This window comes from Macadamia integrifolia, chromosome 4 (genome assembly GCF_013358625.1).
Source record: "Macadamia integrifolia cultivar HAES 741 chromosome 4, SCU_Mint_v3, whole genome shotgun sequence".
In the NCBI taxonomy this organism is placed as follows: Eukaryota; Viridiplantae; Streptophyta; class Magnoliopsida; order Proteales; family Proteaceae; genus Macadamia; species Macadamia integrifolia.
Window position 1 is genome coordinate 31,454,175 of NC_056560.1, and position 15,985 is coordinate 31,470,159.

Consider the following 15,985-nt stretch of genomic DNA (forward strand, 5'->3'; position numbering starts at 1 on the left):
GAAACGGAATTGAAGGTGTTTGATAAGTCATGTTTTTAGAAGTCGATAGTAACCAGTGAAAGAATAACCACAAGTCGTTTCTAGAAACGGTGAAACAAGTTGAACTTGTTTTGCCTGGGTCGTTTCTTGAATCATAAATAAGTAAAAATTTTTATTTCTATTTCTGAAAATAAGTGAAATGAAACAGTTTTATCAAAAGTTTTTTTATTCCGTTTCTACTGTTTTTGAAAACGGAAACGACAGAAACGCTTTTCTTGAAACGTTATCAAACGACCCCTAGTGTGGGGTCTTTGATATTTCCCACCGCCGCCACCGAAATGGCGGAGTATGAACTTGTATGAAATCCTATGCGTAATTATCACGAAAAGCAGGGGACATCTCAAGCTACCCAATCAGTGCGAGACCATCAGTGTTTCATAAGTTTATAGAGAGAAGATCGAACGTGGCTCAGACCAAGTTCGTCCGGGATAATTCCACAGGAAAACCCTGCAATTCTGCAAGCATTTGGTGATATTTAACCAGAATTCATAGAAACCCACCGGAGGAGCAGAGAAGGTCAAAATCGTTTCAATTGGATGAGACCCATTAAGAGGGATCGATTCTTTGCAGTACTTCCCCTTGTTTCGTTGGGAGGAATGCTTTAATCTATTGTGTATGACAAGGGTTACTCTTTCACTTTGAGGGCTTCTGGTTAGATTCAGGGCCTTTGCTGCTTCGATCGTGGGGAACGTTAGGTTATCTGACGAGCTGGGCGAAGAGTATCGCTGGATGATTCTCTGGAAATTCTCATTATTTCCTTCGGTTCTACAATAGAAGAGTTGGACTGACCAAAGCTCGCTAGTTAGAGCAACTGGGAATTCTAGCAGGAAAACAGTGAAAAACTTTGGAATCTGATGGCCGAAATTGGGGCGAGATGGCAGTGGCTGAGACCGCTTGCAATGGTTGCGCTAAGCTTCCTTCTGGCTTCTGTGTTTGTTTCTGCAGATCGGAGCATTAAGCTCGAGGCTTCAAGTTACAGAGGAACTGAGGAGGTTCTATCGGATTATCTTACGAAAGTTGTAAATTTCTTGTGGCAGTCGGATGACTCGGGTTACGGACATGTCTGGCCTGTAAGTATCTAAATCTCCGCTACTAACCGATAGGAACTCGATTTTATCACATTTCCTGTTCATTTACTTGTAAGAAGTTGATTTTTCTTGTTGATTTTATTGACAGGATATGAAATTTGGATGGCAAATCGTTGTGGGTTCAATAATCGGATTCTTTGGAGCGGCCTTTGGGAGTGTAGGAGGTGTTGGTGGGGGTGGGATCTTCGTTCCCATGCTTACCCTGATTATTGGGTTTGACGCAAAATCGTCCACAGCAATATCAAAATGTAAGAGGAGACTTCTGTTTGTGAGAAATTCTCCAGTGTTTTTTTATTTTATTTTTATAATCTATTAAACACGTTACAAATCTTCCAAAAACTTGTCTTGTGAAGAAGAGGAAAAGATAAAAAGGGAGATCTCAGCAGAAGTCTTGCAAATTATTGGATAATCAGGAGCTTTGCAACTAGCTCAAATTCAGAGATCATGTCTGAATTGGAAGGATATTTTTTTTTCCCCCTCGACAACACTGGATGAATAGTTGATCTTGTGTATGAGTAGACCCCTGGATGGATCTTAAAATCTCATTGTGCGATCTGTTATCATGAATTTTCATTGTTTGTTACTGTTTCTTTTTCTTTCTTGAACTTTTCACTTTTTGTTCAAAGTTACTGTTTCTCATGGTCTTTGCATAATTGAGTAAGCACTTTAACTTGAGGTGGATCTCGAATGAATTTGTGTCTGAACTTTATGAAGTACATGATTCAGTTTTGTTCTCTTGGGAAATGATGTGATTCAAAAATTAACCTGTGATGCCTTTATACGATTTGAAACTGTTTTTTTTTTTTTTTTTAACAAGTTAGATTTCTCTGATATTGCTTGTAAAGGCAAGTGTACTACTAAAAGCAAAACCAAGATACTTGTTTGGAAATATGAACCTGCACTACTCTATTAATCAGATATGTGTTTGGCAAGGTATGATCATGGGTGCAGCTGGTTCAACTGTTTACTACAATCTTAAGCTGAGGCATCCAACTCTTGATATTCCCATCATTGACTATGATTTGGCACTGCTTTTCCAACCAATGCTCATACTGGGAATCAGTCTCGGAGTTTCTTTTAATGTTATCGTTGCTGACTGGATGGTCACCGTCCTGCTAATTGTTCTCTTTCTAGGTAATACTTACCTGAATTTCACATGTTCAAGCCATTGATCCAATTTCATTTGTGTCCCTAAAATTGGCTATGTTGACCTGTAGGCACATCAACTAAGGCATTCTTCAAGGGTGTTGAAACATGGAAAAAGGAAACTAAAATGAAGGTAGTCCATAATCACCAATTCTCATGGCAAACATTTTATATGAGCTAATTCAGCTTACTCTTCCCTTCACGAAACTTTCTTTATTTTAATTTCAGGACGCTGCGAAGCGCTTGGAGTCAATTGGTGAGTTGGACTACATCTATCATGCCAGAGAACAGGGAGGATCCCTGATGCACTAACCTTGATTGATTTCCTTGCAACTGAAGCATGTAAGGTTTCCTAATAATCAGGCTCTGGCAATGAAGAAGTTGAATACAAGCCTTTATCTGGTGGCCCTAGCAACGCCCCTCAAAAGGAGATCAAAGGATATGGAGAATCAGAGGTGAGTATAATGTTATGAGCTTTAATTTCCTCAAGAGCATTCTGGACTAACTTCTTTAACCATTGCAGGCCCCTATTCTTCAGAATGTCTACTGGAAAGAACTTGGCCTTCTTTTTTCTGTCTGGATTGCATTTCTTGCTCTGCAAATCACTATGGTCTGCTCTTTGTGATGTCTTTCTTTCAAAAAGCAACACTTGGGCTGTGCTCATGCTTTTACTAATCCATTGGCTAACCAAAGCATAACCTTTGCCTTTGAACACAGAACTACACAACAACCTGTTCAATAGTGTATTGGATATTGAACTTATCACAGGTACTTTCTATTATTTTGATTGGTTTGAAGTGGTCTCTGGTTATTCCTTCTTCTTTAGATACATCCAGCCCCTCATTGTTCTGCCACAAAGACGCTGCTTATATGGATCTATTGGTTAAAGCTGCTGCAGCATTGTATTCTATTGAACTCGAATTTGAAACATGTCTTGCAGATCCCAGTTGCTTTGGGAGTGTCCTTGTATCAGGCAGTCAGTCTGTACAAGGGACGGAGAGTGATTGCCTCCAGGGGAGATATAGGGACAAACTGGAAAGTACATCAACTAATTTTCTGTTGTTCATGCGGTGTACTGGCTGGTATAGTTGGTGGACTGCTTGGTCTTGGTGGAGGCTTTATTTTGGGTCCTCTTTTCTTGGAGTTGGGAGTGCCTCCTCAGGTGGGTTATGTGCATTATCCTTGGAATTAGACATGATCTAGTAGTTCAGTTAATATTTGTTGCTTGCATAGTAAAGAGTTGCTTCTAGTTTATTTTTGCATTATCAATGCATACTGACTAAAATTCAATGCAAAATTCTCTTAGCCGTAAACAGGATTATGCATGCAATATGGAGCATTTAACTCACACTAGTAAGGGTAAAGCTTAGTTGAGCTGAGCTGTGTGTGTTGTGCCGCCTTTGAATTCTACCACCCAATTGTTTTTGGTAGTAGCATGGATCAAACTACAAAGTGAAAATTTGATGAAGTGTTTCCAATTGAGCATGGTTCCACTTAATTTGACGATCAATAACCGGCATCATAAAGGGCATGGGGAGTCTCTGGCACCGAGTTACTCCACCAGTGCCTTTATGCTGCCAGTCCCAAGTGCAGGTAAAGGTGGGTGGATGCATCAGATTAGTCACTGGATTCAAAACTTTTAGATAACATCAAGCATGGTTCATGGAAATTCCTAAAATGTTAGGTTGTTCCTGGAACAATGCAACAGTTGCTATGGACTTGAGTTGAGTGAAATAGCAAAAGATTCTAGCTGGCTACAATTAGTTGAGATGAGGCTTAGTTGAGTTGATTGTATGCACTGTCATGCAGAGAGCCTGATTGATTGGTTTTCCATGTTTAGATGAAAATAAATTGTCGTGGACTAAACATTAAACTGTGGTCTTTTAACAGATGACCTGATTCCATGTTTGACCTTTCTGAACTCGTATGCAGGTTTCAAGTGCTACAGCCACCTTTGCCATGCTTTTCTCCTCATCCATGTCAGTCCTAGAATATTACATGCTTAAGCGTTTCCCAGTTCCTTATGGTTAGTGAATGGATTTTCATTCTCTAGATCTTGTTTCTTTAACTAGAGAAAACAGAACAACATATTTTTGTGTGTAAACATGACGTTTCTTTGCATAATATTTTTGTTATGTACAATAATTAAATTTTATTTCGCAGCTCTCTACTTTGTCGCCATGGCAACAATTGCTGCCTTTGTTGGGCAATATGCTGTTAGAAGGATAATCTTTATCCTGGGAAGGGCATCCATCATCGTCTTCATTCTGGCTTTCACGATCTTCGTGAGCGCAATCTCATTAGGTGAGCATCAACTTGAAGAACAACTGGTTGCCAGTCATTCTTTTCATTTCTGTTAAAAACTGTTGGCCTTCTGCCTTTCACCTAGAGAAAACTATTATTGATTGCTAAAAAGCTCTTCTTTTTATTAAACAGGGGGAGTCGGCATAGCAAATATGATTGAAAAAATTGAGAATAAGGATTACATGGGTTTTGAGAACCTCTGCACATACAAGGCTTAGTGTGGACCTTTTTCATTTTCTTTTTCTCCTTCCCACGAAATTCTCTGATTTAATATTCATCGATGTTATTCGTTTTTATAAGGCGGCCTAGAGGCATCTCTTGCTTTTGTACAAATCTTTGGATTGCTAGGATGAAAATAACTGTTCATTTACTTTTCTTTTGTAACTTTTAAATTTCATTTCAAGTTTCATCTATTGTAAAGAGCTTGTATATTAGTACTTTAAGGATGGGTAATTTCTTTTCCAGTCAAGATGTGATATTAATAATAGCAACTGAACTGTGCAACTAATTGGAGTTTCTTAGATTCCAGCTTTATTCCTCACAAATTTGATGGTTTCTTTCGGCATCCCACACCTTTGAATATACACAATACAAAATAGCTTACGGCTATCGATCAAGAGGGGATGTTTCATCTGAGAAGGTGGGAATTGAAACCAGTGCTTTCCCTTTCTCTTCAGAGATCATGCCGGATTTTATCTACTTGGGCAGCTACAACAATGAATCTCAATCTGAACTTCTCAAAACTCAAGGGATCATGTGCCTTTCGGCCACTGGACCTTTCATTAGCGAAATTGAGGCGGGCACGAGGTTACAGAGTAGGGGAGCGGTGGGGCAGGGTTTAGTTGTAGGGAGGAGAGCAACAAGTGGAGAGAGGAGGGCCACAGCAGGTGAGTGAATAATATACCTTCACTCTTCCAAACTCAATATTCACAGCGGTAGTGGCACTTTTGAAGGGGCTCCACTCTATTTCAAGGTTCTGCCTAGCTTAAGGTAACCATTTCCTAATGACTTCACTTTTACACCTAATCGCCCCTTTCATGGAAGAGTTGGGCCGAGAATCGATTGCCCTGATACCATTGATATGAACATGGAAGAACTCTACCCCATAAACCGAATTATAAGGTGAAGGAACTTAAAATCATATCAATCCACATTAATTCTCTTTTGAAACCAATGTAGAATTAGAACCTCATATGGTTGATATGGGATTGTAAATGTATATTATGCTCTCATATTGCTTGTTTCAAATATAATTTTATCTTCTTGCTTGAGACTAAATTTCAAAACTTAAGTATGAAATATATACTTAGATTAACACCAATCTGTCTAGTGCAATTGGTGAACTGTGGTGTGCAAAAAGTCCAAGCTTCACTACTAATGGGTTTATTCCATTCCATCTTTATTAAATTCCGAATTTAAAATAAGGTATATGATCTTCCTTCCATTGCCATATTTATAACATATTTACTACCTCTAATTCCTTGGACCTTGTTTTTATTGAAAATCTTTTTAAGTCCAAATTACTTATTCAAAAAATTTGAATTTAATTTCTTTGCCATCAAAAGTTAAAATAAAAGATGTGGTATTCAGTATTGGTGCATGTAAAGCTCCAAGCCATTTTGAATGCCTGTTGCTTTCTTCCATCATTTTGATAGGGTAAAGGATGGTATTATTCATTTCGTCATGATTTCTTCTCATGTAAAGTCTTTCCATTTGGAATTAACCATATCTTATCATCTGTGATTCCTAAAAAGATAAAGATATTGAAATAGAAAATTTTAGACCTATCAATTTTTGCATTTTTTATTATTATTATTTAAATTCTTGCTAAATTATTCACTAATAGATTGAGAGTAGTTCTCGAAAGATTTATCTCTTTTTAGGCTGCCTTTGTTAAAGGGAGTCAAATTGTGGATAGTGATATTATTGCCCATGAAATCTTACATTTTATAAAAATGTATAAAAGGCAAAAAAGGGTGGTTGCTATTAAACTAGACATATCTAAGGCATATGACTAAGATATATATATTTTTTTAACTTCTAGGTTTCCATTAAAATGGTGTGATATCTTTGGTCATCTCATATCTTCTTTTACTTATTAAATTATTATGTTAAGCTTGAAAGGTCTAGTTTTAGTTACATCAAACCAAATAGAGGTATTTGTAAAGGTTGCCCTCTTTGTCCTCCTCCTCTTTTTATTTTTTATTTTTTTATTTTTTTATTTTTTTTTATCATTATTGCAATAGAATATTTGTTTAGATTTGTGAATATCAATAGTGAAATAAATTTGTTTCTTGATATTAAATTAAATAGATTTCTCTTGAGATTTATCATCTATTGTTTTCTGACGATATCTTCATCTTCTGTTGAACTAACAAAAATGATATTCTCACGTTAATCTATTCTAGCTTGTTTCAAGATCTTTCTAACCAACAAGTTGATTTTGTAAAAAATCACTCTATTGACCAAAGTTTTAGATCCTATGTACATAGATTCTTAGTGGTTCATGATATTGATCGTGATTGTATTTATCCTGCCAAAACATAGTCTCTTTTAAGACTAGTTTCCCGAGCTTGGATTCAGTTGGGGGATTGAAAAAATTTATCCCTCTCAAGCTGGCAGGGATGCGCTTGTTAATTTATTGTTGGTGCCATGCCTAAACACTATTCAATTCATTTGTCCATGCAACATGAATGGAATAGCCGTCGCACATCCCTATGTCAAGCACAAGAGCCATATGGCAGCTTTCTTTTTACTTAATTTTTTTTTTTCGTTGTTTTCTTTTATTAAAAAAAAAAAAAAAAAAAAACATAGATACAACTTACGGTAGATGGTTAAATAGGATTCTCCATACCGTAGAAAATGGAATTATATTTCAAACTACTTTCATCAACTGTCATTGCCTTTATCTCTCTGTTCACTGTTCAGAGATTCAGGAAGAAGTGGAGGGAAGTGAGAGGAAGAGATGACAACTGTACAGTTCTTCCCTCCTCTATCTTCTCTTAGAGCCCATAATTTTTCTTTCACTTCCACTCGATTGGTCTCTCCCTTCAACTGTTCTAAGTCCACTACCATCAATTCCGTATCTGTAAACAGATACCCTCTTTTGAGACAATCCCAATTCTTGTTCTTCGCAAAAAACCCTAGTCTTATAGGGTTTAACATCTCTAATCGCGGAATTTGTTCGCCAAGAATCAAATGTAATGGAATCAAAGACGCTAGCGAGGAGACTAAACCATTACTGAAGTTGGAGAGCGGTGGTGGCGGCGATGGGGGTGGAGATGGAGGAGAAGACGATGACGATGGTAGTAAGGCTGACCAGAAAAGTGGCCCTTTGCCTGAATGGTTGAATATAACCTCAGATGATGCTAAGACGGTTTTTGCTGCACTTGCGGTGTCCCTAGCTTTCCGAACGTTTATAGCTGAGCCTCGCTTTATTCCTTCCTTGTCTATGTACCCGACATTCAATGTTGGAGACAGACTTGTTGCAGAAAAGGTATTATTCCCTTTTCCTTTTGCTTAGTATTTCTTACTATGGATAACCCCTTTTGACAAGATTGGGTTTTAATTTGGGTGTAATGACATGGAATTTTGTGTTCTAGTAATGATATTTATTTTGGAAGGTTAAATTAGGGTCTGCAAACCGAGGTTTTTGAGTTGCTATCAAGCTTTAAATTCGACTGTGATAGTACCATTTGCTTTCTATTTCACTGGTAACGGGGAGTTTGAGCACTTGGACTTAATGCGCAGAAATGAAGTTATAGAGGCTTATTACATTAATAGGAGACCTATTGATGTTCTGTTACATTTATTTGGTTAGATTGATATCCAGGCTTTGCACTTCTCTTAATACCCTCCCCACCCTTTCCCTTTTTTAACTAAAATATTTATTTTAGCAATATAACCTTGAAATTTCATCCATAACAGGTTTTATATCTCAACGTTGTTAGGTTTCGTACTATTTCAGAAAGCCATGTCCGCATGACATTGTGATTTTCAAAAGCCCACCGGTGTTGCAGGTAATATTACCAAATTAGTTAGTGTCTTAAAAGTTCATGTAATTTGGAATCCAAAATGGCACTGTGATTCTCAGACTGCATAATTTATTATGCAGGAGGTAGGATATACTGATGGAGATGTATTTATCAAACGTATTGTGGCAAAGGAAGGTGATGTTGTGGAGGTAAGAATACTGGATTCAGTGAAACTATTCTCCACATGCTTCAAATTTTTATCTCATTTATTCTTTCATATTTCTTCATTTATTGTTTATGACAGGTAACTGTTTTATCGTCCACTGTATTCTATCAACTCATATCCAAATATTCCTGGGAGTTTTATGAATCGTTCCTTGAATACTAATGAGGGGTTAGTGCAGTTGGTGAGCAACGAACTTGGTATGAGCCGTAAACTCAGATGTCCTAAGTTTGACTCCCACTAGGCACACCTTGGGCCACTCACACGGGGTGTTTAGTGCTCTTCACTGCTTTCAGTGAAAGTTGAATGGTTCTCATTTAACACCGGTATGACCCGGTTCATGCGGTTGTGTGGTCAGTATGGGCCCGTGGGACTAGTTTAGCCGAAGGCCTGGATTACCGTCGTTAGCAAAATAAAAATGAGGGGTTTCTAGAAGCCTAAGAGATTAGGTTCAGAAATCCAATGATACCAGAAATGTTCTGACAGGTTTAGACACCAGATTTCAAGAGATAATTAATTAAGAATCAGAAACTTGGAAAGGGCTTAAACCTTTGTTTGAGGTCAAAAGTATTGCCAAAATTACCTCCTTAAAAGATGAGTCTGATCTGGTGTTATAAGGGTATCCTACTGGGAATAAGATTCCTTAAAACAGAATTTCAGAAGTGACTATTGATGGCAGATCTTATGGGGTTGAAACCAGCAATTAAAGATTACTAAAACACCAATAGATTTCAGGAATAATATAAGAATACTAAGCTGAAACAGAAAATTAAATCTGATCTTAAAATATAGTAGAACTAGAAATCAACTTGAAGGAAGACTAATATAACAGCAACAAGATCAAATTTGAAACCATGGAGGTGTTTAGAATACTATAGGATTGCCAAATCAGAAGTTTGATTTAAAAATTGAGATGTAAACAATGGAAACAAGAATTTCCAGCAACTGGGACATAAAATGGTTGTCAAGGTGACTAGGTGATCCAAGGTGTAGGAGGGGCACCTAGTCACCTTCCTAGGCGTCCTAGGCGAGCAGTCATAAATTTTACATAATTATGTTCATATGCAACTTAGAAGCCTTTTTTTTTTTTTTTTTTTTTTTGGAGAATCCATTTCACTGCAATGTGATATAATTATGCTAGTAATGATCTAATATGAGAAAACCAACATATAATAAACGGAGTATAAAATATAAAATAAGCATAGTCATAAAAAAATGAAGCAATAAACATAAATCAACGTTAATTCGTGAAGTGTTGACAAGGTGTGCTATCGCCTTGGTCCCAATAAAGAGGACACCTAGGCGGTGCATAGGTGATGCCTTGACAACCAAGGAACATAAAAAATAACTGAACAGAAAACCAGAAATTGCTGACCTGAATTAGTGATAGACTAAAAAAAATGGAGAACTAGAAGAAAAATATAAATCAAGCATCCCACCTGGAACTAGGTTAACATCATCAGTGAACCTTAACACCAAGGGTTGTTGCATCCTATAACAGAGCATTCTGAATCACACGGAACTTAGAGACAGAAAAAGCCAATTTTATCCAATAACAAAATCATCTGGAGCTCTATGGCTTTTACATCAATATATATATATATATATAATAACTAAACTAAAATCCACTGACAATAGATAAGAAAAGTGTACTTGAATTAAACTTTATACATAATAGAAATCATAGTTGTCAGGTCAAGGTGTCACCTAGGTGACAAGGGGCAGTTCTCAAGGCCCAAGGTGACCAATAGCCTACTTGTTTAATTGCCCAGACTTGAAATGGAGAAGAAGGAGAAGGGCAAGCGGAGGAAGCGGAAAAAGGAAGTAGAGAAAGAAGATGGAGGATGGAGGAAGAAATGGCGAAGGAAAAATGAGAACGGAAGAGAAAGCTGAGGAAGAAAAGGAAGGTAAGTTGCCACTGGAAGTTGGCGGTGGGGAGAAAGAGGAACTTACCTGATACGCTGCAAGTTACCGTTGGCCCCTTTTCTTCAACCTCAAGCCAGATGCTTCCATGGTCCAAGTCGCTGCTGTGAAATACCCAAATGCAATGCAAAATACCCATGATACGATGTATACAATTTCTGTTTTGACACTTATAAGACAATTTTAATTCCATCTCTATCCTTTTATTGAAGAAGACCAAAATACCTAAATAAGGATTTATTACCTACCATACCCTTAATTGAAGAAACCACCCCCCTCCCCCCGGCAAGTGAGAGTAAGGTGCCTGCCTTGCCAACTTGGTGCTCGAGGTACTCGCGTAGGCGACTCTTAAATGTGCTGGTGGGAGGCCAGTGCCTAGGTCCGGCTGAACGCCTTAACTACCTTGATAGGAATAGATATCCCTTATAACTGAAACTCCAGCTTAACTAGTTAGAATAGGTGTGCCACATGGTTAAGAACTCTATCCAAAGTAGGAATATTGATGTAGATCAAAGCATGAGGAAGAAGAGAGAACATAAGCTATTGTTCACGTGAACGGTACCTAGAAACACTGTTTACGTAAACAGTGCTGGTTCCCCCATATGGTCCTTCTAGAAGCATACAGCTGTCCCCTCAAATTGGAAGGAAGAAGGCTCAAGAAGAAACCTCCACAGTCCATCAATTGACACAAGAGTAGTCCTAGGATTTGTATCCTTTTTGGATTTGTCTTGGATGGCAAGTTAGTTTCCATTGTTAGGAGATATTAGACTAATATTAGTTTCCATATATTTGTTTTCTTGGTTAGGAAGGAGTAATTTTTAAGTCTTAGCTTCTATTTTCTGGAAGTTACCTAATTTAGAAGCTTCTCATTCGTAATCAGTTTGGGAGCCTATAGAAGAGGCCAGAATCGATTGTAATGCTTTAGACAAAATAATGAAGTTAAGTGAGCAATGCTTGCTTCTAAACCTGAGATAGGTTTGTTCATCAACTGAGAGAGTTGAGGGTGAGAGACCTAGGCTGAGATAGCCATTCTCCTACCCCGTTTCTTCTACAATCTCTTCTCACCCTTTTCCCTTTCTTTGTTTCCTGTTTTACCTTGTTATTGAGTGACCAAAATCAAATCAAGCCTAGTAGCCTACTTGAAGCCTTGAAGACCATCATACATTGAAGATTGAAGATCAGCCCTAAATTCAGATTTCGATTCAAGCTGTTGCAAGGATTTCTCTTCCTTGCTCGACAACCAGATCTCTCAGATCTGCTGGCCATTCAACCAGGCCTTTTTGAGGGCTTGTTCATCCCCACAAAAGAAGCAGTCGACCAGCCCTCGGTGCCCATTGGTGGTCAGATCTGCCGTCTACAAGTTTTCTCCATATCAAATTCTCGGACCCTATTTTTCCTGTCTCTGGTATCTGTGATCGTAATTGGTTTCGTACCTACTTGGTGGGTTCAAGCCAAATTTGGAGGATAGTTTGGGGATATTATTGGCCACTTGCACCCCAAATTTCAGGCTCATTCGAGCCCCAGTGTGTGAGTTCTCAATCTTCTCCTATTTCAGCCCAGATTTTCAGATCCTGCTTGGGGTTAGGTCCTATGTGATCTAGCCCGACATCAAAATGAGTTCTATTCAAGCAATCTTCTATCATATACTTAACAACCAAGTAAATAATAATTACCTAACGAAATAGAACAACTCAACAATGTCAGCCTTATCCCAACAATTCCATAATTACTTAATGAAATAAAACTACTCAAACTAGCCTAATAAAATAAATCCTGTTACCTACCTACCCATAATTTAGGCCCATATAAGTGGCTATTACATAGAGAACCATTGGACCAAAGGCCCGATATATTTGTAACCCAACCCAAAGGTCATTTCTAATAAAACAACCCCATTTATGTGATTTATGTGCATCAACAAGTAGTTGTTTACTGTAAGTTTTCCTCTATTCTGGTGAGGAATTGGCTACTGCAAATAATCCTTGATGATGAAATTTTTTTAGCTTAAAAATGTAGTTGAAATAATGAGGGTTTAAAACTGTCAATAACTTGAGAACAGATTCACAGAATAACTTGATATACACTTTTCTATTTTATCACATTGTTTTCTTCCTAAACCAAATTGTCATTTATCTGGGGCAATTTCTAACCTAGAGTTTTAGTAAAGCAAGTTAAAATCTTTATTCAAAACTTGCTATGCCTAGATGTATTGATTACTTGAAATTTCAGTCAACATATTTTAGATAGAATCTGTCAATTGAATATTTATAAAATTATGGGAGCAAAGTTTCTGTCATGTCGTGACTCAGAACCCTTATCTTCGATCCACTACAACTGTCACGTGGCAGTTCGGTTAGCCGCCAAATTCGGTGGACATGTTGTACTTGTCAGTCTCTAGCCATAGACCAATTTCGGATAAATCTGATGCATCCACAAGTCACTATAGTGCCTTCGAAAGTAGCATGTGAAACAAGTGAACTCAGTTTAACAAAGGCAATTGAAAGATCAAGAAGAAAGCCTCACATATATTATGGGCTGTAGTGTTGAGAAAGGCTACCGAATGTGACGGTCTATCAAGGGGGTTCTCCATCTATCCAGTGCTCAGCTTACTAAATCATCAGTCAATATTGCTGAAAAGTGGGAGCTATGGTGGAAAGGGTTCCATGTATTGTCACAATAAAAATTTTCTTTACAATTACCACAGATTTTTTTTTATTATTATTTTGCTGAGATTTCATTTGAAAATAATTAAATTAGTCCACCATGGTCATTTTAATTTCCTTACTTTCCAATCACTGTGTAATTACTGTAATTTTTTTTTTAACTTTAGAGTAAAATCTCATTAGAGTTTCTGCACAAGGAATCACAATGACAAGGGGATGCTGCTTTGCTCAAATATGAATTGATGTAACGAGGACAATTCATTTCTCAAATGAACATATGTTTTAGCTTGGAAAGCAAAGTGACAGACACAAGCTAACCTCAGCTTACCTTTTGCTAATCACAGGTTCATGATGGAAAGTTGATGGTAAATGGTGTTGTAATAAATGAAGATTTCGTCCTCGAGCCACCTTCATATGATATGGCCCCTACTGTATGGCTCACCCCTTGCCGGTTTTTATGCATTTTATAGTCAGCAATACCATTTTTGACGAGTGTACATGGCTACATTTCTTTCATGTTTCTTCCATGCAGCTGCTCTCTCTCTCTCTCTCTCTCTCTCTCTCTCTCTCTTCACCCATGTGGGCATGTCTCTGTTTTTGGGGTGAGGTTGTATTACGCTCATTTTATCCTTCCACTACAAAATATATGGCCGAGTTCTGCTGAACTGGAAATTCTGTGAACGAATATTGGTTTTACAACTTATATAATATCATTCTTACATGCAGCGCGTACCTGAGAACTCGGTCTTTGTAATGGGGGACAACCGCAACAACAGCTATGATTCTCATATATGGTAAACATCTCTGAGCTTCGAAGTTTTGATCTTTCATAACTTGCATGGTTCTGTTGGATATTGAAAATTTTCCCTGCTCTATTTCTTATTATTACAAGTTCGATTGTGTCTATATTCAGGGGTCCTCTTCCAACCAAGAATATCATAGGAAGATCAGTCTTTCGGTATTGGCCTCCTAATAGGATTGGCGGCACAGTTCTTGAGGGTGGCTGTGCTGATACAAAGCAGGAGAGCCCGGCATCCTAATGACGACCTAGCTTCCATACATTAGAGAGCATTGCTTTTGCGGTTGTCGATGTTATCCATTTGTTGTACCTTGTGGAAGCAAAGAAGCCATTTTCTCATTAAGGTTTCTTTTATTTAATGAAGCCTTTTTTTTTTTTTTTAATCATGTACAATGGTCCTATTGATGTTCATTATTTAAGTATGACATTGGCTCTCTCTCTCTCTCTCTCTCTTAGAGATACAGACACGGGGAAGCATTAGCGTATGCTACACAACTTGACAGCGTTCTTAGTTCTTATCTCTCAAGGCGAAGTTTGGTTGTCAATAAATGAATAGAAAAAAAAAGAAAAAAATCGTAGAATTTTGAATTTGAAGCCATAGAAAAGAGTACCCCTTGGAGGTTTGGACCTTGGACCTTGGACCTTGGACCTTGGACCTTGAGAGTATTCACTTCCCTCACAATTTTGGGCTAATAATTGACTAATCAAATTGGTGTGTATCTTTGTCTAGATGGAACCAACCATGTTTCCTGAAGTCGGTAGTCATGGATTCCAGCCATGTACATGTTATTCCCTATGAATAACATGACACCTCAGCAAACATGGACCCGTCCATGTTGGCTTCCACGTGTTCTCTGAGTTGGCTAATCATGGTGAATACCGATTTGCCACGAACTTTTTTATTATGAATATTACAACATCGCAAGTTCCATTTAGAAACTAATCAATTTTTATTGGTGTATCGGTTAATAGCTCACTAGATAATTGGAGTAGCCATTTGATGGATTGTACTAATGCGGTGGCGATAGGTTGTATGTTGATGGACCCAATCTCTATTAACCCATGGTGTAGATTACACAGAATCTAACTCTCTGATTGGACAGGAGAAGGATATTTTCGACCTTCACCAATAAAGGCAAGAATTGATGATGAAATTCACTAATCATAGACACAAAGTACCTATGTTGATTTTAGTCTACTTCTCATCTTGCATCAATAATGTTTCCAGAGAGTTGACATTTGTGACAATGTAATAGTTATGGCCAAAGTATCGGACTATAACCTAAAAAAACACAAGAGGCTTTCAAGAACAATATAAAAAAGGGTAATTTACAACGCCACCCCCTGGAGAATGCCAATATTATAGTGACTCCCTCTCTTTCATCAAATTAAACTCGGACCCCTTGTCATCAGTCATTGTTAAGTGATACTATGGAATGACACTTTAGCCCTTATGAGTAAAACACTCTTATTATATTATATTAAAAATAAGCCTCAATTCACCCTTATCTCTTTTATCACTTTCTCTCCTTCGTTCATTCCTTCTTTACCTACCTGCGACCAATAAGTCCGACGAGATCCAATCGAGTTGTGCTCCTTCTGTCGTCAGTGAGTAGTGCACTTCCCATCGTTGCCATCTTAAGTCGTTGGCAAGAAGGATTGTTATGTTTTTTTTTTTTTCCTCTGTTTTTCATCCAGGTCGTCGCTTGTCACTCTATTACAAGTAATTGTCACGTTGTTCCATTAATCCAGTCCAAGCCTCACAACTTTCCTTCCCAAGTGTGAGAGAAAGGAGGCTACTGGTTCCTTCCTATTGCAAATGCCCA

The 15,985-nt window shown here is 37.8% G+C and overlaps 2 protein-coding genes across 2 annotated transcripts; both read left to right on the forward strand.

Moving 5' to 3' along the window:
* The first annotated feature begins 318 nt into the window (after nucleotides 1-318).
* Nucleotides 319-5,041, forward strand: LOC122077591 (sulfite exporter TauE/SafE family protein 3-like). The gene is made up of 12 exons (XM_042643562.1): nucleotides 319-1,109; nucleotides 1,216-1,375; nucleotides 2,061-2,261; nucleotides 2,345-2,406; nucleotides 2,502-2,529; nucleotides 2,637-2,728; nucleotides 2,797-2,883; nucleotides 2,991-3,041; nucleotides 3,214-3,435; nucleotides 4,206-4,299; nucleotides 4,437-4,577; nucleotides 4,710-5,041. The coding sequence occupies exons 1-12, from the start codon at nucleotides 894-896 to the stop codon at nucleotides 4,793-4,795; spliced, it is 1,440 nt and encodes a 479-aa protein (XP_042499496.1). The 5' UTR covers nucleotides 319-893; the 3' UTR covers nucleotides 4,796-5,041.
* A 2,420-nt stretch (nucleotides 5,042-7,461) lies between these two features.
* On the forward strand, nucleotides 7,462-14,595 carry LOC122075382 (chloroplast processing peptidase). The gene is made up of 6 exons (XM_042640369.1): nucleotides 7,462-8,073; nucleotides 8,528-8,596; nucleotides 8,692-8,760; nucleotides 13,705-13,791; nucleotides 14,087-14,154; nucleotides 14,274-14,595. Exons 1-6 carry the CDS (start codon nucleotides 7,543-7,545, stop codon nucleotides 14,398-14,400), a joined length of 951 nt encoding a protein of 316 aa, XP_042496303.1. The 5' UTR covers nucleotides 7,462-7,542; the 3' UTR covers nucleotides 14,401-14,595.
* The last annotated feature ends 1,390 nt before the right edge of the window (nucleotides 14,596-15,985 follow it).

Excerpts from the sequence above, each read along its gene's own strand:
- LOC122075382 (XM_042640369.1), top strand. The coding sequence starts at position 7,543 with ATGACAACTGTACAGTTCTTCCCTCCTCTATCTTCTCTTAGAGCCCAT. Across the intron at positions 8,597-8,691 it reads AAAGCCCACCGGTGTTGCAG|GAGGTAGGATATACTGATGG; the intron begins GTAATATTACCA and ends TTTATTATGCAG. Across the intron at positions 8,761-13,704 it reads AGGAAGGTGATGTTGTGGAG|GTTCATGATGGAAAGTTGAT; the intron begins GTAAGAATACTG and ends TGCTAATCACAG.
- LOC122077591 (XM_042643562.1), top strand. The coding sequence starts at position 894 with ATGGCCGAAATTGGGGCGAGATGGCAGTGGCTGAGACCGCTTGCAATG. Across the intron at positions 2,884-2,990 it reads TTGCTCTGCAAATCACTATG|AACTACACAACAACCTGTTC; the intron begins GTCTGCTCTTTG and ends CTTTGAACACAG. Across the intron at positions 3,436-4,205 it reads AGTTGGGAGTGCCTCCTCAG|GTTTCAAGTGCTACAGCCAC; the intron begins GTGGGTTATGTG and ends ACTCGTATGCAG.